The sequence below is a fragment of the Phacochoerus africanus genome, chromosome 16 (assembly GCF_016906955.1).
Source record: "Phacochoerus africanus isolate WHEZ1 chromosome 16, ROS_Pafr_v1, whole genome shotgun sequence".
Classification (NCBI taxonomy): Eukaryota; Metazoa; Chordata; class Mammalia; order Artiodactyla; family Suidae; genus Phacochoerus; species Phacochoerus africanus.
The window spans coordinates 231551-254973 of record NC_062559.1 but is presented as its reverse complement, the minus strand read 5'-3'; the positions used below and the strand labels follow the sequence as shown (position 1 = coordinate 254973).

At 55.2% G+C, this 23423-nt stretch overlaps 1 protein-coding gene across 2 annotated transcripts in view; it reads right to left on the bottom strand.

The window, feature by feature from the left end:
* VIPR2 (vasoactive intestinal peptide receptor 2) overlaps positions 1-18394 on the bottom strand; it is a 77454-nt gene extending 59060 nt beyond the window's left edge. The window contains exons 1-2 of one of the 2 annotated variants that reach the window (XM_047763482.1): positions 18222-18394; positions 15474-15573 (exon numbers count right to left, since the gene is read on the bottom strand). In XM_047763482.1, coding sequence (XP_047619438.1) covers positions 15474-15573; positions 18222-18284 — 163 coding nt within the window. In that variant the 5' untranslated portion in view covers positions 18285-18394. Of the gene's footprint in view, positions 1-15473; positions 15574-15712; positions 15738-18221 lie in introns of those variants that run through there. The other variant, XM_047763483.1, reaches the window with a different exon arrangement.
* Positions 18395-23423: the final 5029 nt, after the last annotated feature.

Below are 23423 nucleotides of genomic sequence, written 5' to 3'. Positions count from 1 at the left end.
CTGGGTCGAGCCAAGCCTCCGCATCCAATGCAGCGTCACGGAAACATGGGGTGAGGACACCCCACCCCGAGGGGACCACTGAGACACCCGGACTGTGCGACATTCTGCAGGGTAAGGACTTGTCTGCTGACGCAGGCACAGGGGCCACGGCACTGCAGCGACGGGAAAACGGGCCACCGAATGTGTCCTGTACAAGCTGTCACAGCACGCGCTGGGCCTGGTGGTGGCACCGAGCAACTTCCTCCCAACATTTTTTTTTTGTCTTTTTGCCTTTTCTTGGGCCACTCTAACGGCACATGGAGGTTCCCAAGCTAAGGGTCCAATCGGAGCTGTAGCCACCGACCTACACCACAGCCACAGCAATGCGGGATCCGAGCCGCGTCTGCAACCCGCACCACAGCTCACGGCAACACTGCATCCTTAACCCACTGAGCAAGGCCAGGGATCGAACCTGCATCCTCATGGTTCCTAGTTGGATTCGTGAACCACTGAGCCACGACGGGAACTCCCCCTCCCAATATTTTGAATATACGGATGTTTGATCACACAGCAAAGAGCGAGCTTTCTGTTAGAAAACCACTCACTGAGATCGTAATGGAAGCCATGGGTCCTCCACCTGCAGAGCCACGTCCAGCCTGGAGTAGCCGCGTGCAACGTGGAATCCCAGCCTGGGTCAAAAGGGAGGTGGCCCAGGGTCCCCTGGTAGGGAAGGCTGCCCGGCCAGGCCTCAGGAGAGCACACGGAAGAGAGGGAAGCTGTGCCTGGTGGGGCAGGGACGAGGTAGCAGGGATGCACTGTGGGACCAGGCTCAGCCTGGTAAATGCTGCCCAGAGAGTTGCCTGCTTTCGCTTCCACGTAACTCACTCATGATCACTCCCCAAAGGCCAGGACTCTGCCCTGTGTTCTTGTAGGAAAAGACCAAAGCAAAGGAACACCGACAGGGCAGCAGAACAGCAATGCTTGGCACCGGGCTGGTCTGCAGGTATTAACTGCGTTTGTGACGCTAACCCCCCGCCGCCCGGTACAGGCCCGGCTCTGTCGCCGTCACCTCCTCTACGAGGGGCTGTGCTAGTTGAGGCGATTCCCGGGGAGCCTCCGAGCCTGAAAACTCTGATGTCACAGTTTCAAAAGAAAGGCACTGTCTTCATTATGGCCATCAGAGCCATTGATCAGTTTCTTGTCCCCAGCTTCCTCCCAGGCCGAGTATCAGTGAAACGACTAAAAGCTTGATAGACGGGTTCATCAATTGAGTCGGGCAAATCCTTTTTAAAAAGTGCTCTCTCCTCTCCTGTGAACCCAGCTGTTTGTTTTTTTGGTGTGGTTTTTTTTTTTTTTTTGGTCTTTTTGCCTTTTCTAGGGCTGCTCCTGCAGCATATGGAGGTTCCCAGGCTAGGGGTCCAATTGGAGCTGTAGCCACCGGTCTACACCACAGACACAGCAACTTGGGATCCGCATCTGCGACCCACACCACAGCTCATGGCAACACCGGATCCTTCACCCACTGAGCAAGGCCAGGGATCGAACCCGCAACCTCATGGTTCCTAGTCGGATTTGTTAACCCCTGAGCCCCGATGGGAACTCCCAGCCATTCGTTCTGACCTGAATCACCAGACTGGCTGCCTACCTGCCTGCCTGCCCACCAGGCCTCTCGGAGCCCGTCCCAGGGCCCTGCTCAGGCTCACTGAGGACACAATCCACAGATTCTGCAGGTAAACACATGAGCCAGTCTTCAAGAACCCTGAGGCCGGGGGGAGCCTGACCAACGTGCTTCCCGGGACCCCTGAGCGCCCGGGGTTCAAAGCCCGCAGAGGCGCCCCGGGCAGCACCGGCCCCCTCACTTCTCCCAGGGGCCAGAGGACCAAGCAGCCCGAAGCAGCCACACCACCTCGGGGCCTCCGGTCCCTGTAAAATGTATTCTATGCCCGTGGCCGAAAATGGAGCTACTTGGAATTCCCACCCTCAGCCCAGGGCCTGCTTTTGGGACCCTTGGAAGGGTGGCTGCAGCTACGCCTGGCAGAAGCCTTGAAATAGGCTGCCACCTTGTTTTGACTTTCTGCTCAGAAACCACCCCTCAGAAAGACCACCAGTCCCTTCCTGGACATTCTGGCCATGCTTTCCAGCAGCCTGAGCTGGCCCCACAGCAGAGGAAGGACCCCAGGATCTGTCTCCTGGCCTCAGGGTGGGCAGGGTTGAGATGTGGAAGATACCCCCCATGCCCACTGCTCCCAGGTTATCTGTGAACAGGAAGTGGACAGGTGCTGGGTGCGTCCGGACCCCCAAGCCCCACAGGCGGGGACACGATGGCTGGTGGACCCTCTGATGGACCTGGAGGCTCTGAAACACTAGCCTTTGCTCCCTGTAAGGCTGTCCCTCAGCTTTGGGTTTACTCTTTGGGCATTTTTTTTTTTTTTGGTCTTTTTGCCATTTCTAGGGCCACGCCTGCGGCACATGGAGGTTCCCAGGCTAGGGGTCCAATCGGAGCCACCAGCCTACACCACAGCCACAGCAGGATCCAAGCCGAGCCTGTGACCTATACCCCAGGCACAGCAACGTGGGATCCGAGCCGCGTCTGCCACCCACACCACAGCTCACAGCAATGCCAGATCCTTCACCCACTGAGCGAGGCCAGGGATCGAACCCGCAAACTCATGGTTCCCAGTTGTATTCGTTAACCACTGAGCCACGATAGGAACTCCTCTTTGGGCATCTTTGATGATGTCCGTCCAGGTGCCCAGTCACAAATATCCCGTCTCTCTGAGTCCTACGGAATGCAGTTCATCTGAACATTAAGACTGATGATCAGAACCTAGCAAATGGAAGATTCCTTCCTTCTGTTGTCCTCGGGATGCATGCTGATGTCGTTTGTTCTTAAAAGACTTGCAGTGAGCTAAGGAGAGCTGCATCCATGTCGGGCTGGGTACGGAGCCAAATGCCTTTTAGAAATGCTGCCATCAGGAGCGATGGCCGTTCTTGCGATAGGCAGAGCAGTGGAAGGAGACGTGGGAGGGGAACGCCCACAGTGACAACCCACTGCCACAGCCGGTGTCTGGGACGTGACCTTCTCAGACGGTCGGTGCAGGTGAAAGACAGCCTCACGCTGGGAGAGGCGCTGCTGCCGCCGGAAGCTGCAGGAGGGATTTCAAAGGCAACCTAACTGAACAAGCTCAGGCGTGACAGCAGCCCTGCTGCTGGTGGGGCTAGGGACCAGCAATTCCCTGTCTGAGCAACAGACTATACTTTGCTCACAACGGCAAGGCTTTTGGACCAGCGCAGCCATGCCCTCTTAAAACCGGCAGCAACAAGCATTCATTTCCTCAACAGACATTCGCTGGGCATCCACAGGTCCAGAGGCTGCCCTGGATGGAGGTACCTGGGCCGGGAGGGCTGTCGCCAAGTCTTCCTGCTGCAGGAACCCTGCAGATGCGCCAGCCGACAAAGGCCCCCACTTGGGGCGGGCTCAACATCCCCTGGGGCTTATTACTGAGTCCACAAGCAGGTCAAGCCTTTGATCCCAGAGAGAAACAGCCCAGCAGGTGTGGACCTCAGCCCAGGCCACGCTGTGTCCGACACAGGCCACCTGTGCGAGAACACAGGACAAACCCAGGCCCCACAGCAGAGCTCCGACTCCCGCCGTGCTGAGGCTGCTCCAAGGAGGGCGTCACAGGGAGCTCATGCTTCAGACGATTCTGTCTAACGAGGGGGCCACGGTCACCCCACCCTTGCTGGGCAGCAGGTGACCTATGAACGAAGGCCTGGGATGTGCCCCTGGGGGCCACCGCCACTGGACGGCATATTGAAATCAGATCACTTTGGCATCCTGAGGATGGAAAAAGCAAAATTTAATTTCGGTTCATGCGGATTCCATAGGTGGGGTCATATTCTCGCCCTTGACGGACGATTAAACTAAGACTCAAACCCCAAAACGCATCGATGCAGTTAACTGAACCAAGGGCTGTTTCAGACACAGAGAGAGCCAGTCTGAACCTCTTTAAAAAATACGCGGAGTCCAACAGACTCAGAACGTCCTCCTACTGAGCCGAGCAAATCCAGCGCCTGTGGCTGGGGTCTGGCCATCAGGGCCACCCCGCGGCCGCACGACGGGACACCCCTCGAGGTCCTCAATGGGATCCATGTGGGAAAACCGCTGCAGGAGAGACGCCATGGGCAGAACGCTGCCCTCTGGCCCACGGAGACGAACGACGTCGGTGCCCCCTTGGGACCTTGCTGGAGCCACCCGAGCGCCCGGGCGCGCAGAGCTGAGCCCTGTCCTCAGGAAGGCCAGGCTCCCGCTGAGATGCTGGGGAATCCTGCCAGGTTGTTCCTGGGATAATCTGCGGATTTATGATGAGGACTTGGGCGACTTCCCAGGCTCGTTCCAGGACATCCATCGCCCAGTGTTATGACAAAGCATCCTCGCACCCCACGGCAGGCACACAGCTGCGTGTGACCCTGAGGGCAGAAGGCCTGGCCATGCTGTCCACAACTCCCTGCCAAGATGGGCCTCACATGGAAATCTGTGCCCCCCCCTTCCTCCCAGGCTGTGGGCAAGGTCTGCAGGATGAGAGGATGCCAGGGGTCCCTGGCCCGTCCAGTCCCGCCGACCTCTCCATCCCTGCCTCGCTCCCTTCCCTCCTCCTCCATCCAGGGCCAAGCCCTTCAGCTCTGCCCGGGTCACTCCTGCCTCCAGGACCTGCTGCCCCCAAATGGGCCCGCTTAGCTGGCTGCCTCCAGCCTCCAGCTTCCTCCCGGGCCTTGCTGGGGCCTCCGCTCAGGCTCCACGGCCTCCACTCTAAGGCACTTTCCCCAGATCCCAGCTCCTCCTGGGTGGTCTTCCTTGGCCTGACTTCCGGGGTGGCCTACTCCCACCGTGCAGCCGCGGGTACGTCTCAGCCGCCGGCTCCCTGCAGCTTGGCCTGTGCTCCACGAGGCCTGTGCAGACGATAAGCACCTGCGGCACCGCCACCTGCCCGGTGACGCGCTCACGAGCTTACCTCCCTCCAGGGCCCCTGTAATTCCTCGCAGATGCATCTGCTCCACGACCCCTCCTGAAACAGAGCTCCTTCCAGACTTTTCAGAATTCCGCGGCAGGCTCCTTGCACCCCAGCTCCAGGCTGTGGGTCAGCTGCTTCCTTCCTCCGCCTTCTCATTCTGGGTCCGTGTCCCCAGGCCTCCCTGTGCCAAGCTGCTGCGTGCCCGCAGGTCCGGCCCCACCACCTCCCAGCGCTGGAAGAAGTTAGCATGGGCCCTAGGAGGAAATACGGCCCGGCTCCTCCAAGCTTGTGCCCTGGAGCCTCACCCAGGGCGGGGTGGGGGGTGTGGAGTGGGCACAGGCGGGTCGTATGTCCTCTCACCAGGGTCCAGAAGGCAGCCGGGCAGCCTGGCCGCACCCTCAGTGTCCACTCAAGAGGCCTCAGCCCTTCCCCTGCAGGGGAGGAAGGAGCCATAAGAAGTCACCAATCACCTCAAAAGCGGTAGGAACTTCCTGGGGTGGAGGGAGGGGCCTTGAAGGGGTCAGCTCTCTGCTGTGGGAGCCTGGCCCCGGGGGGCTTACAATAAGGGGGGTGTTTCAGGGTGCAGGTGTCTGGGGATGGATGCTCTGGTCCCCACCTGCAGGGGCCGATGGCCACCTCCGATGGTCTCCCTTGATACGCAGAGAACCAGGCATGTGGTGACAAACATGACAGCCCGGAAATCAGAGCCCTCACTGTGGGGTGGAGAGAGAAGGTGCTGATTTCATGAAGTCAACTGCACGTCTCCTCCTCGCTAGGCAGGTGCCAGACGGGAGGGTCCCTCCGCGGATGTCTTGGTCCCCAGGGGCCGCTGCCTGGAATACACCACCACCGGGAGGGGAGGAGTGTGGGGGGGGAGCGATACCAAGTGCAGAGGGCAGGGAAGCTGGGGGCCTGGCCCGGAGGGGCAGCAGTCAGCTGCAGGCACAACAGGGCGGGCTGGATGGAGCCGATCCGTTCCAGAGCAGAGCACAGGACAGGTGTGCCAACTGAGACCAGGGACCCAGAAGAAAACCCAATGCATGCCAAGGTGATAGGAAATTATGAAAGCACCGACCCCCGATAAGCTTAGGATGGAAGCACTTCCCTTCCTCTGGGTGGCCTCCCCCCTCGCGTTCAGCTTTATTCTGTCTCATCTCCAAGGAAAGGGAGAACAAGCCCGCAGCCAGATTTCTACCACTGTCCGATTCTGTTCCAGGTAGAATGCCGTTACTGCTGGCCGTGGACGCCAAGTCCCCTTGGGCCTGCTCACCCCCAGGGACTTGGACTCCTGGTTCCCAGAGAGGACGGCGCGTCCCACTCAATTTCTCATCACCTTCCAGCCTGGCGTAAATGCAAGAAACTCGTGTAAGGAAAAGTCTGTGACCAGCAGAACCAGCCGATGCCGCAGCAGGGACAGCTCGCCGTGCCACCTCGAGGACAGGTCAAGGCCACACAGGCTCCAAGGCAACCCCAGACCTCGTGATGGACCCACAAAACTCTACAGAACCTCAAAAGCCAACAGGTTTAACTGCCCAAGTTGGCCAGAAAGGGCTGCAATTGGCCCAAACAATCAGAGCCGGCACCACCAAAGCACCAGGAACTGGAGGGAGGGTGCGCGTGCACGGCAGATGCGCGGAACCCTGCCCCCTTGGGCAGCACCAGAGATTGTCGTGAGCCAGTGCCCTGGGGTCCCTGGAGGAAGCTCGGGCGCAGGGGTCCCTGTGCTTCCCCATCACGGGGAGATGGTACCCAAGGCCGGGCTGGGCCTTCCCCTGCAGCCCTGCCCAGAGGTGCGGCAGCTCAGAACCAGCCCCAGCAGCAGGAGGAGCGGCAGGACATTCTCAGGCCATGGCCCGTGTGACACCAAGTGGGACACAGAAGACAGAAGGGCACGCTCAGAGGAGAGCATGAGCAGCAGTGGATCCGCGTCCTGTGGTCACCAGCACCAGAGACTCAGCACAGCATAGAAGGGAGGGTGGGAGGAGTTCCCATCGTGGCGCGGTGGTTCACAAATCCGACTGGGAACCATGAGGTTGCAGGTTCGATCCCTGCCCTTGCTCCGTGGGTTAAGGATCCGGCGTTGCTGTGAACTGTGGTGTAGGGTTGCAGACGCAGCTCAGATCCTATGTTGCTGTGGCTCTGGCATAGGCTGGTGGCTACAGCTCCGATTCAACCCCTAGCCTGGGAACCTCCATATGCTGCGGAAACGGCCCAAGAAATGGCAAAAAGACAAAAAAAAAAAAAAGAAAGAAAGAAAGAAAGGGGGACAGGAGAAGGGAACTGGTCCTCGCTCAGCAGCCACGGGAGCCACCACGCAGCGACTTCCTGGGACCCAACAGAGCATGGGGTAACAGTCTTCTGCTCGACCACGGTGGCGAACCCACTGGCCTCCCTGTGTGCTGACACCCACCTGCTGAGAACCGCCTTCTCACTCAGAGTCCTTTTATGAGTCGACACATAAAAACTTAACTCAAGGTGGAACTTTTTTTTTTAAGTGAAAGTTGTCTCCTATAAAAAGTAAAGCGAAAGCTATTACTTTCATAAAACTCAAACCAATAATTATTGATGACTTAAACATCCAAAGCTAGTCGCTGATCTTACTGAGTTTAGAACGTCGAAGAAATCTCGTCAAAACCCACCAATCTTGGAGTCCCCACTGTGCACTGTGTGTTAAGACTCTGACTGCAGCAGGCTGGGTGGCTGTGGAGCCTCTGGCTTGAACCCGAGCCTGGCACAGGGAGTTAAGGATCTGGCATTGCTGCAGCTGTGGGACAGGTCACAGCTCTGGCTTAGATTCAATCCTGGGTCTGGGAACGTCCATATGCTGCGGGTGAGGCCAGAAATGAAACAAACAGACAAACAAAATGCCCCACCGATCCTATGGAAATCAACAGATCAGGCTGTTTACCTTACCAGCCCAAAGAGATCTTTGGATTAGAACAAGGACCCACCCCAGCCGAGAGAAACCCGAAAGGGAAGAACGACCAGGAACAGAGAGCCCGGGTCTGGGCCTCCGGGAGAGGAATAAGCACCCAGCGGCAGCAGCACGCCCTTGGGGCACAGGCTGCAGCCTGAGGAGGATCTGGGAGGAGGGGCTTTGCTCCGGGTGCAAAGGACTAGGCAGGTCCTTGACTTCCCGCTGTGGCCGAGATGCAGGACGCGACATAAAGGGGGAGGCAAGTGGATTCTGGGTGACATCACCGTCACAGAGACAAGACCGTCGCTTAAAACGCAGCGATTGGGTCCCCCAAGAAGGGTGCTCTGATTTCATTTTTAGTGGCTGCAAGTCAACCCTCAAATGCTGGTGAAATATTTTATTCGCATGAAGAAATGCAGCCGCTAGAGCATAACGCGCTTGCTCCCTAAAAGCCCAGGCGCCTCGGACGGGCTAAGGGAACAGGTTAGAATACCTCACAGCTCTTAAAGGTAATATGTACACCAATACAGAACAGTTTGCAAATCCATGGCTAAAGTTAAACAGCAAGCTCCAGGAGTTCCCATCGTGGTGCAGTGGTTCACGCATCCGACTAGGAACCACGAGGTTGCAGGTCTGATCCCTGGCCTTGATCAGTGGGTGAAGGATCCCGCGTTGCTGTGGCTGTGGTGTAGGCCGGTGGCTACAGCTCTGATGAGACCCCTAGCCTGGGAACCTCCATATGCTGTGGGAGCGGCTCTAGAAAAGGCAAAAAGACAAAAAAAAAAGCAAACTCCAAAGAGCAGATCAGAGCTGGCTTCCCTTTGCACAGTGAAAGGGGGCGGGGAACACACACACACACATGCACACAGGACTCTAAGAGGGGGACACACCTGCCGTCATGTATGGCATATTTTCTCTGTGCCTAGGTTGCTTTGATACCTGCTGTGACATCTTTCATCGATTTGTTTAGCCAAAGCGTCCTTGGTGTGTGTTTTCATTGCCAAGTTCGGTGTAGGATGTTGCAGCTCCAAGGACAGTGGACAATGGGGTAAAGGGACCAACAGCACACAGCAGGGACTTGTGGCCCAGGGGCCACTGCAAGCCCTGGACAAGAGGAGAAGGATGTCCAATCCTACTGAGAGTCATCCTCCCGGGGCTGGGGACACTGCACGGCCGTGTCGTGGGAAGAGGCACAGACTGCTTTGTTCAGATGCCTCTGGAGGATGTCTGTAGAGCCAACAGCCTGGCAGACAGGCAGTGAAGCCCTTGGGCTGACCTCGGGGACAGAGACAGCAACTTTCTCGGGACCCACGCTTGGGCGGGAGCACCGGCAGCCTCTGGTGACACTGGGATCTCCTCAGCTAGGACACAAACGCACGGTGGGTCTCTCTGCACAGCCCCTGTGGACTCGGGGAAGGGAAGCCTGCAGCGCTTACTCTGCCAGGAGCAATAAAACTGACAGTCTCTAACCCAGGGTCTTGTGTCCTCTGCAGGCACCCGTGAAGCTGGGGCAGGTGAACCTGTCCCCTTGGGGTGGGGGTGGGGGCGTGAAAAATCCAAAGGCATCACAGCTCTTGACAAGTGGATCAAAATCAGCCCAGCACCCTTGGTTTAAAAAGTCAAAGCAGGAGTTCCCGTCGTGGTGCAGTCGTTCACGAATCCGACTAGGAACCATGAGGTTGCGGGTTCGATCCCTGCCCTTGCTCTGTGGGTGAAGGATCCGGCATTGCCGTGAGCTGTGGTGTAGGTGGCAGATGTGGCTCGGATCCCGTGTGGCTGTGGCTCTGGCGTAGGCCGGTGGCTACAGCTCCGATTAGACCCCTAGCCCGGGAACCTCCATATGCCCAGGGAGCGGCCCCAGAAAAGCCAAAAAGCCAAAAAGCCAAAAAAAAAAAAAAAAAGGTCAAAGCAGAGGAAATTTGCAGTGTAGCCCTTCCCAGGGCTCTGGTCCTAAGCCAGCGTCCACTGTCAGGCCCACCTTGGCCACCCACCTCACCGCACGGCTCAGACTGCAGAACCGTCGAGGAAACACAGACACTGCCCTGCTCCCCGGGGGTGCGGGCCACCGTCCCTCAGATCTAGGTCGGAATGATGTCTTGTCCCAGGGCAGTTCCTGTGTGAGGCGGGAACACGGGGAAGGGCTGGAGAGCTGACTCACAACCTCCCGCAGAGCCCCGGGAGGGACAGCCTGCCTTAGCTGTTCTCCTTGGCAGGATTAAGTCCGTCTTAGCAATGAATCAATACTAAGTCACAAAGTCCTAACTGCCTCCCAGGCTTTTCTTTTTTACGAAGTGAATCCCTTAGAGGGATTTAGAATTGAAGTCGGGTGTTGGTTTGCATGTTTCTATTTTTTTGTTTTGTCTTTTTGCCTTTTCTAGGGCTGCTCCCTCGGCCTAGGGAGGTTCCCAGGCGAGGGGTCTCATCAGAGCTGTAGCCGCCGGTCTACACCACAGCCACAGCAATGAGGGATCCAAGCCACGTCTGCCACCTACACCACAGTTCACAGCAACGCCAGATCCTTCACCCACGGAGCGAGGCGAGGGGAGGCGAGGGATCGAACCCGCAACCTCGTGGTTCCTAGTCGGATGCGTGAACCACTGCGCCACGACGGGAACTCCTTCCGTTTGTTTTCGATTCAACGTGTAATAAAAAGAATTCCGTGTGAGACGCACACCTCACTAGAACCGAGAACCAGTTTTTCTGAGTTTCTGATGCTCTTTCACAGCAAATTCTTAACCCTTCAGAATGTAAAAGTGGCTCCTACAGACCCGCAGGGGCTCATCTCGCCTTCAACATCGCGAAGCTAAGGGTACAGGGTGTGATCACTGGTCGCGTGGTCACTCGTCGTGTCCAGCACCCGCCTCTGCGTGGCCAGTTTAGCTCCTCTGCAGGGTCTTCGCTCTGGGAACTCACGCCTATTTATATCCCTGGCATTTGAGCAGGCGCGTATTTCAAAGAGCAAAAAGAAATAAAGGGAATTTAGGATCCAGGGTGCCTTTCTCTGCCGAGAGCTGAGGGTGGCCAGGCCAGGCTCTGGTTTCTTGCCTCTTTCTTCTGAAGGGCTGCTGGGTGTCAGCCAGCTCTTCCTATGGGGCGAAGGTGACATGATTTGGGGGCAGGTATTTTAGCTGTAGCGTGGTACTAAGAAAGCCTTCACGATAAGAAAATGTCCAAGGACATGGAGTTCCCGTCGTGGCGCAATGGTTCACGAATCCGACTAGGAACATGAGGTTGTGGGTTCGATCCCTGGCCTCGCTCAATGGGTTAAGGATCTGGCGTTGCCGTGAGCTGTGGTGTAGGTTGCAGATGCGACTCGGATCCTGCGTGGCTGTGGCTGTGGTGTAGGCTGGTGGCTACAGCTCCGATGAGACCCCTAGCCTGGGAACCTCCATATGCCGCAGGAGTGGCCCTAGAAATGGCAAAAAGGCAAAAAAAGAAAAAAGAAAAAAAATGTCCAAGGACTAAATGTGTCATCGCAAAAAATACTGGCACCTTTCTCCACGGCTCCAAGCAGGGCAGTCATTGGGTGGCCTTTATCTAACCCCCCAAGTTCTTTCTGCTCAAGCTGATGCCAAGATCTTCACAGGCTGTGCCAGTGATCCTGCCGTCCTGTCATCTAGCACGTCAGAATGGGTCACACGCAGGTCACCCCGAGGAACACCAACCAGGCAGAAGAGCCTGCGAGGAACCCCAGTGAGTGTCCGCAATGTCCCAGCCCATCCGGCATCTCGAGTGGTTCTCCACGGGGTGGGGGCAGCCTGGCGCAGCCCCCACGCGGAAAGCAACCTGGCAGCTCCAGGCAGCACCCACATGGGAGGTCTGCCTGGCTCCCGCAGAACTTTGTAAAAAGCACTAGTTGCAGACTTTTAGGAAGTGGCATGTTTGATATAACATTTGCATTTTTGTGTGTGTGTGTGCATTTTTAGGGCCATACCCACAGCATGTGGAAGTTCCGAGGCTAGGGGTCGAATCGGAGCTGTAACTGCCGGCCTACACCCCAGCCACAGCAGCGCAGGATCCGAGCCAGCCGCGTCTACGACCTACACCACAGCCCACGGCAACGCCGGATCCTTAACCTGCGGAGCGAGGCTAGGGATTGAACCCATGTCCTAATGGATACTCGTCAGGTTCATTACTGCTGAGGCATGATGGGAACTCCTAAAATTTGCATTTCTTTCTTTCTTTCTTCCTTTCTTCTTTCTTTCTTTCTTTCTTTCTTTCTTTCTTTCTTTCTTTCTTTCTTTCTTTCTTTCTTTCTTTCTTTCTTTCTTTCTTTCTTTCTTTCTTTCTTTTTTTAGGGCCACACACCCGCAGCACATGGATGTTGCCGGGATAGGGATTGAATTGGAGCTGTAGCTGCTGGCCTATGCCTTAGCCACAGCAAGACTGGATCTGAGCTGCATTTGTGACCTACACTGCAGCTTGTGGCAGGACTGAATCCTTAACCCACTGAGCAAGGCAAAGGATCGAACCCACATCCTCATGGATATTAGTCACCAGGAGGAACTGCGAAGTCTGCGTTTCTAACGTTCTGTAAAAACAGGGAGCTGGGAGGTTCGGTGCCTGCATTTCCCCCACATCCCCACCCAAGTGTCATCCCTGTCCAGCCGCAGGGCAACAGCTTACACTCGTGAACAACTGGCCAGGGACCAGGGACTGACTCATGCCTTTGGAACAAGTGGAACTAAAAGGCCTTGTTCTTTTCTTCTTTTTTGTCTTTTTGCCATTTCTAGGGCCGCTTCTGCGGCATATGGAGGTTCCCAGGCTAGGGGTCCAATCGGAGCTGTAGCCTCCAGCCTACACCACAGCCACAGCAACATGGGATCCGAGCCGCATGTGCAACCCACACCACAGGTCATGGCAACGCAGGATCCCCAACCCACTGAGCAAGGCCAGGGATCGAACCTGCAACTTCATGGCTCCTAGTCGAATTCGTTAACCACTGCGCCACAACGAGAACTCCTAAAAGGCATCGGTCTGAGCGAATTAAGGCCACAGTCCACCTCTGTGAGCTGACCAGCAGCAAGGAATCTGTTTACCAAAGGGACCTGGCTGAGGCCCTCCCGGGTCACAGGGAGAACTAGCCTCCCCTGGACCTGCTGTTTCTCCTGGTGCAGCAGGCCGTCCAGGTGAGTCCTGGACACAAACGTGCAGGTGCTCCACGTGCATCTAGTCAACCCTGACCAAGCACGAGGGCGCTCCTTGGAGGGAAAGTCAGGGCCAAACTCCGTTTTCAAGAAGTTAAGTGCTCCCTGCAGCCTGCTGTGCCAGTTTTCTATTTGTCAGCAAAATGCTCTTGATGAACAGGGGACAAGACAGACGCACCAGGACAATAAATAGTTCCGGATCATTTCCCCAAAACACTAGTTACACGGGGCCGGGGGGGGGGGGATTGGGAGCAGCTCCCCAGGGGAGGGCCAGGTGGGGGTGCAGGGGCATCACTAATAAAACTGCCCGCTTACAGTCTGAGGTCAGAATGTCAGTGGTACAATTCCCCTGCCTGGCATGGGGGTGTCTGCCTGCATGCAGAGCTTGGGGCAGAGGGCCTGAGACACCTGTCCTGAAGAGGGTGGCGGGAATTGGAAGTGCTGGGCCCTGGGGAGCAAAAGCGGAGCTGCCAATGCCCTCACATGAGGTGGTTGTGTCCACTGCTTCTGCAAGTTCACGCCCCGAGCAGATGCCACGGGGGCAGAAGCCTGAGGGCCCACGATGTGACTGCCCGATAGTGGTATGAGGCGGTCACCTACTGTGGATGTGGCGGGCAGCGCCCTGCCTTCCCTCTCCCTGCCGAGGCCTCGCAGGTGGTGCTACCGGCTGTGCTGACAGGACCCAGCTTCCTTGGCCACCGACCAGATGCTTCTAAGGGTTTCAGCCCGTCTCCTCTCAGCATCTGGCTCCCCTAAGCCTCTGAACGTTCTCTGAAGGGACCAGATCTCAGGGGCCATGCCAACTGTCTTGTCCTTGCCATGGCAAGATCCACACCCGTCTATCCACGAGCAGCTGGCTAGGGGTCCCGTGTGGCTTTGCACAGGATGGACGTGTTGGGGGTGCAGCTGAGCCACCTTGCTTGCCCTCCTCTGGACAGAGTCCCACCAGACCTTCTGGAAGACACGACTTTCAGGACACGTGTGTGCAGCAGAACCACAGATCTTGAGGGCTGGAAGGAGCCCTAGGGCCCGAGGCTGCATTTTCAGCTGAGGGAGTGGAGGCTCCAGGGGGGATGACATTAAGGGGCCCAGGCTGCCTATTTCAGGGCCGGTCTAGAGCTGCATCGAAAGACTTGAAACATGTGGTCCGAATGTGAGTGCAACACGCACACTGGCTTGGAGTTCCCGTCGTGGCGCAGTGGTTCACGAATCCAACTAGGAACCATGAGGTTGCGGGTTCGATCCCTGGCCTCGCTCCATGGGTTAAGGATCCGATGGTCGCAGACGTGGCTCGGATCCCGAGTTGCTGTGGCTCTGGCGTAGGCCAGTGGCTACAGCTCTGATTAGACCCCTAGCCTGGGAACCTCCATATGCCATGGGAGTGGCCCAAGAAATGGCAAAAAAGACAAAAAACAAAAAAAACCAAAAAACCCCAAAAATGCACACTGGCTTTAACAGATGTGCAGTTAAAAAAGAGAAAATTTCTCATCAAAATGTTATATTGACTTCAAGGTGAAGGGATAACAATTTGGCCATATCTGGATAAATAAGATATACTTTTAAAATTGAAATCCCCTGTTTCTTTTCACCTGTTTCAATGTGGCTACTAGGAAAGTCAAGGTTACCCCGGAGGCTGGCATCCTGCTTTTACCGGGCAGCACTGGTCCAGAACAACACCCACGTCTGGGGCTGCTCCCCGAGGCCCTCTGCAGGACACCCCACTTCGAACACATGATCGGACTTGGACTCGAAATTTTTTTCTTGGCGAGAACCAAAAAAAAAAAAAAAAAATGACACAGACCAGAGAAGAAAGCTAAAGGACAAAAAGGGTTTGCTACTGTTTATAATCTGGGTGTTTTCCCAGAAACTTCAGCGTTTACAGCATGTGAAGGTGCCCAGGGTGAGGGCGTGTTGTCCCAGCCCTGCTTCTGGGACCTGGAGAAATAAAATCAGCACCTGTCACTGAACTCAGATGAGGTCTGTTCTTTAGGAAAACAAAAGTCTCATGTCCTAATAAATTTCCACCCTGCTTAACTGGATCAAAATGATCCACAATGTAACTACGAAGTGAAAATGTAAGAAATCACATCAATATTCACTGCGTGTACAAGGGAGTTGCTTTTGCAAACTATAGCAATGCCCATGAAATTATTTTAGTAACTGTTGCTATTATCTCAAAACACGGAAGCTAATTCTGTTCAGGATGAGGCTTTCTTTTAAAAAGTTTCTGTTACCCCCGAACCCCATGCCCACTCCTCCCGATGCTATTTGCCAGAAGTTCATTAAAAACAGTGGAAACAGATTTCCTTTTATAGACACGGGTGACCTTCCACGCCGGTTTCCCGAGGGAGGGGCAAGCTGCCTGCAGGTCAGCTTCTCTGTCCTGGGCCCAGGTCACTCATCACGGGTCTGCCTTACCTTTGTAGGTTTCTGTGGGAGCTCTTAGAAGCTCGGCACATCTTGTTTCTTCCTCCTGTATTTCCAGATGAAATCGGCATTCTGGATGAATGCTGTTCACCTGGTCAAGGTTGAAAGAGAGAGGAATCCTGAAAAATGCCACTCTAAGGGGAAAGTCAGGCAAAAATTCTACATAAAAGCCCAACGAACCTCACCATCCCAAACTGCTTCCAAACTAACTCTCATTTAAAACTAATCACCTTGGAGGTCCCGTCCTGGCTCAGTGGTTCACGAATCCGACTAGGAACCATGAGGTTGCGGGTTCGATCCCTGCCCTTGCTCCGTGGGTGAAGAATCCGGCGTTGCCGTGAGTTGGGGTGTAGGTGGCAGACATGGCTCGGATCCCACGTGGCTGTGGCTCTGGTGTAGGCTGACAGCTGTAGCTCCGATGAGACCCCTAGCTTGGGAAACTCCATATGCCACAGATGCGGCCCTAAAAAGCCAAAAAAAAAAAAAAATTAAAGGTATCACCTTGATTTTTTGGTGTGGTGATTTAAAAAAAAAAAAGCTTCACTACTTACTTTGTATAGGAATTACTAAACAAGTATGAAACCTGATAGACTCTTTTTGGGGGGCAGGAAAATAAACATTCACATAACACACGGTAGGCTGCGAGGACTAATTTGGCGGCCATAGAGGTCTTTAATGCAATAATCTTTCACTATTCGAGTCCTCCATTTCATAGCCCTTGATTTAATCAAAGTAAATACATGTTTAGTCCAGGACGGCCCTTAATGACTGCATACAAGCCCAGACGCCAGCACACTTTGTCGAAGAGCAGCCTCTGACTTCGCTGGAAAGCCCTAATAGGATAACTTTATTTTTAGAGGCTGCAGGTCACATTCAAAACTGAACTTGAGAATCTGGTGGGAAGGAGCTTTTCAAAAAGCTTTGAGGGGTCTGTAGGGAGGGGCCTGGGGGAGAGCCCCAGCACTGGATTGGGGCGGGGGGGGGACCTCATGTCAGGATGCATCACAGTAGTAAAGAGGAGGGGACACGATCAGTAATATTGTTTATGAATGCCTGCAAGAGACAAAACCGCATGCTGTTTCCGTCTGAAAAGATAATATTCTCGGGTCTCTATTTTCACCAAAGTCTGACAGTCTCTCTTTTTATGGCCACCTCCCACCCCTAAGACACATGCACACTGGAGGCTGGAGCGATGCCCCCCACTGTCGTGTTTGAACAAAATATTACTGTTACTAAAGAAAAGCATACTCGTGCATATATCCTGGCCCTCTAGGTTGAGTTATCCTAGACTTATTAGAACGCTAACCAGGAATAACATTTCCTAACGGAATGAAGAGAAGAAACGTAATGCTGAAGACTTTTGCCACATTCCTCCTCCTTTTTAAAAAAGATCTGAAGCTCGGGTCCCCACACTGGGCTCATCCCCGGGCAACCAGCGGTGTACGCACGCTCGCACGCACGCACGCACGCCTGGTTTTCAGGCAGGCCAGATTTTGCACACACGAAAAGGCAATAGCTTACATTTACAGAATTAGGGAAGTTATACAGACTTCTTAAAAAGAAAAACGGATTTTTGGTAAGGTATTGAGAGACACCGTAATACCTGACATTCTTGGAATATGATGTATTTGGGGGCCTCCTAGAAATTAGAGCAGCATGGACCATAATAATTCCCGATGCTGTTAAACTCGCTCTTTCAAAGCATGAGTTAGGTGGCACTAATGATTCCCGCGAGAAGGAAAGACCTGGCGGGCCTTCACAAGAGATAAAGAAGCTTGGCAGCCCTGGGGGTGGGCTAGGTCCCTGCTGCTGCTCCTAGAACCGAAATATCCCCATCAATTACAACTTTCCCTAAATAGCTCCATCCTTGACTCTGCAACCTTACCCAGGCTATGAGTCAATAGAGGCAGTGATTTGGCCAAGACATAAAATGCGTGCGCCTACACACAGGCCAACACTGTCTCCAGTCCCTGAGAAAAGAAAGCAGGGAATAGGGTTGGTATTTTATTAAAGATCTTCAAATAAAAGGAAGAAGTCTTGAGATGAAGGCATCTATAAATGCAGTCATTCAACAATCTTCTGTTTCTCCAATGCTCTTAAACAATGATTAAAAACAAACAACAACAAAAAACCCCCAAACAACTACCCCCTAAAACCAAAGCAGACTATTTCCCCAAAAAACTTTCTTTAGCCACATCCCATCTCCCTGACACACGCGAAAACAAACAAAAAGCAGTAACAGTACTAGAAGGTGGAAGGGGACCGTATTTAAGGACCAAGCAAACTCCAATTTGCCTCTGAAATGCGAAGCCTGCGCCGGTGACCACAGCCCTGTCGCCGACCCCTGGAAGAGTCCCAGGACCCGTGAAGCCGCTTCGCGGGCTACAGCCTCCGGCAGGAGGCGACCTGACCGGTTCCACTTTAAAGGGCGTCGAGCAAGAAACTGGATCCCGTTCCCACCAAACCCAGGACGGCGGAGCGGAGGGGGCAGATGCATCTTTCCAACCCGTCTTAGACTCGGCCGGCCGAGAGAGCTCTGTTCTCTGCGCCCTGACAGCGAGGGTCCAGAGCTTCCCGGGGGCTCTGCCCCCTCTCCCCTGAGACCAGCGGCAGGTGGGGATCCAGGGCCAGTCCCGCGCCTGGACTCGGGAGCGCACGCAGCCCGGCGCGGGGAGCGCTCCATTCTTGGGAGGGACGACGCGATGGGGCGCCACGAGGAGGGGGTCGGGGCGCACTCACGGGGGCGAGCAGCCAGCCGCAGCAGGTCAGCAGCGCAGGCGGCAGCAGCGCGGGCGCCCTCATCCCGGCTCAGCGGCACCACCATGGGCCTGGCTGCCGGTGCGCAGAGACGCGGCTCCCCGGCCAGCTCCCCGGCTCCCGAGCTCTGCGCGCGGCGCCCAGGAGCTACTGCCTGGTCCCCCGCCCGCCAGGCGGGGATGCACCCCGCCCCGGCTGCTCCGCCCCCTCCTCCTCCGCGGGCCCCCGTCCCCGCCCCTTCCCAGGCCCCTCCCCCGTCCCCGCCCCTTCCCAGGGCCCCCCACCCCAGTCCGCGCTCCTTCCCGGGCCTCCCCCGTCCCGCCCCTTCCCAGGCCCCGCCCCCGTCCCCGCCCCTTCTCAGGCCCCTCCCCCGTCCCCGCCCCTTCCCACGGCCCCCCCACCCCAGTCCGCGCTCCTTCCCGGGCCCCCCCCGTTCCCGCCCCTTCCCAGGCCCCCCGCCTCCCCATTTCGCCCCCCTCCCCTCGCGCTCCCTCCATCCGGAGTCTCTCTGCCCCACGCTCCCTTCTCCCCCCAACCTCCCCCATCCCGCTTCACTCTGGTTCCCCCTGCCTCCGCTCCTCCCGCAGCCCCCAACCCCGAACCCGCCTCCCCACATCTCTTGGCCTCTCAGAGAGAGTGAGGGGATGGGCACAAGTGGGCTCCCAGGTCCAGAGGAGCGACTGACTCTGAAGTGACCCACTTTGGGATCAGAGACCCCGGTTTGCCGGTACCGTGTCTTCGTTAAACAACCTAAAGATCCCACGGAGGTGGCAGAAAGGGCGGGGAGGCAGGGGGAGCCTTGGAAGCCAGTGGGATTTGTTGGGACGCGTGAAAATTTAGAAGACTGGCGTGCATCCTGGTGGGGGCAGCCCCAGCCTGTGTCAAACCCGCAGTTCATCCTTCCCCAGCTTCGGAAGTGGGAGGTGGGTGGGTGCGGGCTGCAGGAGCCCAGACCCTGCCTCATCCTGCACCTGCTTCAAAACATTTGGAAGACCCAGTGTAGCAGAGGGGGCTAAGTGTTACCTAACAAATGGAAAAGCACTGAAAATGAACAAACAGCACATTTTGTTGTGGTTTTAACTTTTTTTTTTTTTTTTTTTTGCTTTTTAGGGCTGCTCTCACGGCCTATGGAGGTTCCCAGGCTAGGGGTCGAATTGGAGCTGCAGCTTCTGGCCTATGCCACAGCCACAGCACCGCAGGATCTGAACTGCAGCTGCGACCTACACAACTGCAGCACATGGCAACACCAGATCCTTAACCCATCAGGCTAGGCCAGGGATTGAACCCGCAACCTCATGGTTTCTAGTTGGACTCATTTCTTTGGTGCCACAATGGAAACTCCGGTTTTAACTTTGTATTTGGAAATAAGTTTAAACTAACATAAAAGTTAGAGTAAGAATAGGATAGGAATAAGAATAGGAATAGATAGAAGAGGAATAAGAGTAAGGATAGGACAAAAGTTATTTAGATTCGGCTCTTAAAGTTTTACCTCCCTAGCTTTTTTTTTTTTTTTTGTTCTTTTCTAGGGCTGCTCCCGTGGCATATGGTTCCCAGGCTAAGGGTCGACTCAGAGCTGTAGCCACCGGCCTATGTCAGGGCCACAGCAACGCGGGATCCGAGCCGCATCTGCAACCTATACCACAGCTCACGGCAACGCCGGATCCCTCACCCACGGAGCAAGGCCAGGGATCGAACCTGCAACTTCATGGTTCCTAGTCGGATTCGTTAACCACTGCGCCATGACGGGAATTCCTACCTCCCTGGCTTTATCATTTGTATTCTCTCTGCCCAACCTCACCCCCCAAAAGATCCGTTAGTATCTTTCTATCAACCATCTATCATCTGTCCATCATCCGTCTGTCTGTCTGTCTATCCATCAATTATCACCTATTACTCATTTGTCTATCATCAGTCTTTCTGGTGGGAACAGTAGTAGAGACAGGATCTAGCCCCTGAGTAAGATCTGGACCCTGGGTGAGATCAGGGCTCTGAGTATGCAGCTTGGGATCCAGAAGCTCACTGACTCTGAGTTCACCTTAACAAACAATTTCTTTGACTTACTCTTTGAAGCTGGACAAACAATGAACTTTGAGCCAAGGGCCTTGTAAATGAGAATTGCGATGCCAACCCTTCACCTGGCGGATCACCGAGGGACTCAAGATCATTTAGACAAATCCTAGAGCTCCCCTTGTGGCTCCCCAGAAGCAAATCTGACTAGGAACCATGAGGTGGCGGGTTCGATCCCTGGCCTCGCTCAGGGGGTTAAGGATTCGGCGTTGCCGTGAGCTGTGGTGTAGGTTGCAGACGCAGCTCAGATCCTGTGTTACTGTGGCTGCGATGTAGGTCAGCAGCTGTAGCTCCGAGGTGACCTGGGAACCTCCATATGCCACGGGAGCAGCCCTAAAAAAAAAAAAAAACCCAAAAGTAAAAGACTCCAAAAATCATTTCAGCAAATCCTATGTTCTCAACTTTAGCTTCATGGGAGCAGGCAAGACCCAGGGTCTCTCTCCCACAGTGGGAGTTCGTAGGCCAGCAGCTGGGGTCTGCCACGTGGTGGAAGAGCTAGGCAATAACAAGACACAGGCAAGCGGGAGAAGGGGGAGCCCGTTTTTCCTGGGACGATCGTGAAAGAGTGAATGTCCCCATGGGGCTGGAAAATGGTAGCAGTGACAAATCATGATGAAACTCGGGGGGGGGGGTGAAAGCGTCTCAACCAGAGACAAGACCTTGGCAGAAGTGCCAAGGAATAGGACTGTCCTTCAAGCATCAGAGCAAGGAAGATGCCCAGTTTGGAGACCTGATGGCCTGACAAACGATCCGGACCCAGGGGAGGGCAGACTACACAAGGGTAAAAATGTCACACATCTCAGAGCTCCTGTTGTGGCTCCTTGGTAAATAACCCGACTAGTGTCCATGAGGCCTCAGGTTCAATCCCCGGCCTCGCTCGGTGGGTTATGGATCGGGTGTGGCTGTGGCGTAGGCTGCCAGCTGCAGCTCCGATGGGACGCCTAGCCTGGGAACCTCTATGTGCACAGCCCTAAAAAAGACAAAAAAAATTTTTTTTTAATTTAACACGCTGTGGATGCACAGCACGAGGGTCTCAACATACTCTCACGTCCTTCCTTTTTCACGTTTCCCACTCACGTTGCGGTGGGCAGGTCTTATATTGTCAATTAAGCTCCCCTGTGTCTTTTGATTAAATGCCCATTCTTCCAGGAATTTGTTCACTCCCTCTTGCAGGGAACGAACCTCTGTGTCCCCAGGGCTGGGGAGAGGGGGCTCCTCTGCTGGTGCCAGATGCGGGAGGGCTGGTGGTCTTGTATCTGCACCCCGGCACTGGCCCCCAAGCTGGGCTTCCCCCTGGCTTTGCTGGGCTCACCTCTGCAAGCAGCCTGGGTCCCTGACCCGGGCTCTGGTCACAAGGACCCCACCTCTGTCTCCTGATCCTGGGGGCTCTTCTGCCCAGGACCACACAGCCGTGGGCAAAGCTACCTCCCCATCCTCCCGCCTGGGCACCCACGAGTTCTCAGGTGCTCCCACACCTGTGGTCAACCTCTGAGAGGGGAGTGGGGGGAATCAGATCTCTGACATGGAAGCTGATGGGCTCCTCCCCCGTCAGAAGCTGGGAAACCTGGTGATCCAGGGAGGGGGGCCTTGGGGCTTGGTGCTCAGTGGAGAGTGAAGTTGCTTCGGAGAGAAATGCCAGGCTGGTGCTTTATACTTTGCCCAGAAGAGGACACAAACTTCAGGTCCAGGACCCTCTGGGCTCATCTGTCTAGACGGGGGATGCTGGGACCATATCTGCTTGGCTGGAGGGGCCTTGCCCACAGCCCCCAAAGCCATTTAAAACCTGTGAAGCAATGCATAGATACAAACTCTTGCCTTTGGAATGGATGAGCAATGAGATCCTGCTGTGTAGCCCTGGGAACTACGTCTAGTCACTTATGATGGAGCAAGATCATGTGTGAAAATAGAACATGTACATGCATGTGTAACTGGGTCACTATGCTGCACAGTAGAAAAAAAAATTGTGGAGTTCCTGTCGTGGCGCAGTGGTTAACGAATCCGACTAGCAACCATGAGGTGGCGGGTTTGGTCCCTGGCCTTGCTCAGTGGGTGAAGGATCCGGCGTTGCCGTGAGCTGTGGTGTGGGTTGCAGACACGGCTTGGATCCTGCGTTGTTGTGGCTCTGGCGTAGGCTGGTGGCTACAGCTCCGATTGGACCCCTAGCCTGGGAACCTCCATGTGCCATGTGAGCGGCCCTAGAAAAGGCAAAAAAAACAAAAAAGAAAAAGAAAAAAAAATTGTTTTGGGGAAATAACTATTAAAAAATAATAAAAAATAAATAAATAAAATATATAAAATAAAGAGAGGTGGCATTTGCCTGTGTCCCTCTTTTCATGTCTTTTGAAGGCATGGAGACTAGACTTCAATAAAAAAAATTACTCCTTCCCCTAACAAAGCCAGGCGTGTTGGCAGATGCTGTCAGGTTTCAGGCCTTCACCCACACATGGCTCTGGCTGGGGGAGCCGTAGGTGGCCAGGGGAGCACTCTCGGGAGCTTGGACCCCAGCCTTGTGCCTCGCGGGTTCTTGGAAGCAAACTCAGAGCACGTCTCCCGAGGTTGCGTCCCTGCGCCTATATGGGCACGTGGCCTCCTGGCCCCTGGGCGCCCCCGGCACAGAGCTGGTTACATAAGATTGAATTAGTTCCCTAGGCTGTGGTGTAGACTTCCTAATATGTGCTTGGCCTACTTCTCCAGCTGATTATGACGATAACACCAAACGCCAGCCACGGAAAGACTCCACACACATTTTTAAAATACACAGATGCGAAGGGCTGCCTTGGGGAGGTGCCCCTTGCCGGGCAAACACAGGCAGAGCCCGGGCCCTGGTCCCACCGGCACGTCCACTCTGGTGCTTTCCCGTCCCTCCTGTTTTCAGCCACAACCTACCTGTCCAGGGAGATGGATTCACCAGGGCAAAGTTCTCTTGCGATTGTAACGCGGCAGGACCACCGTGGTCCTGGGCTCTTTCCTGGTGGTGGTCCTCTTGGGAGAAGACTTTTAGATGGTCAGCATCAGGCCCATGCGAGTAAAGATCCATCCTCTGCTTTGCCAGTTGGAGAAACAGGCGGCTGCCCGCACAGAGTCTCCAGACTCTGCAGGGGGGCAGCTGATCAGCGG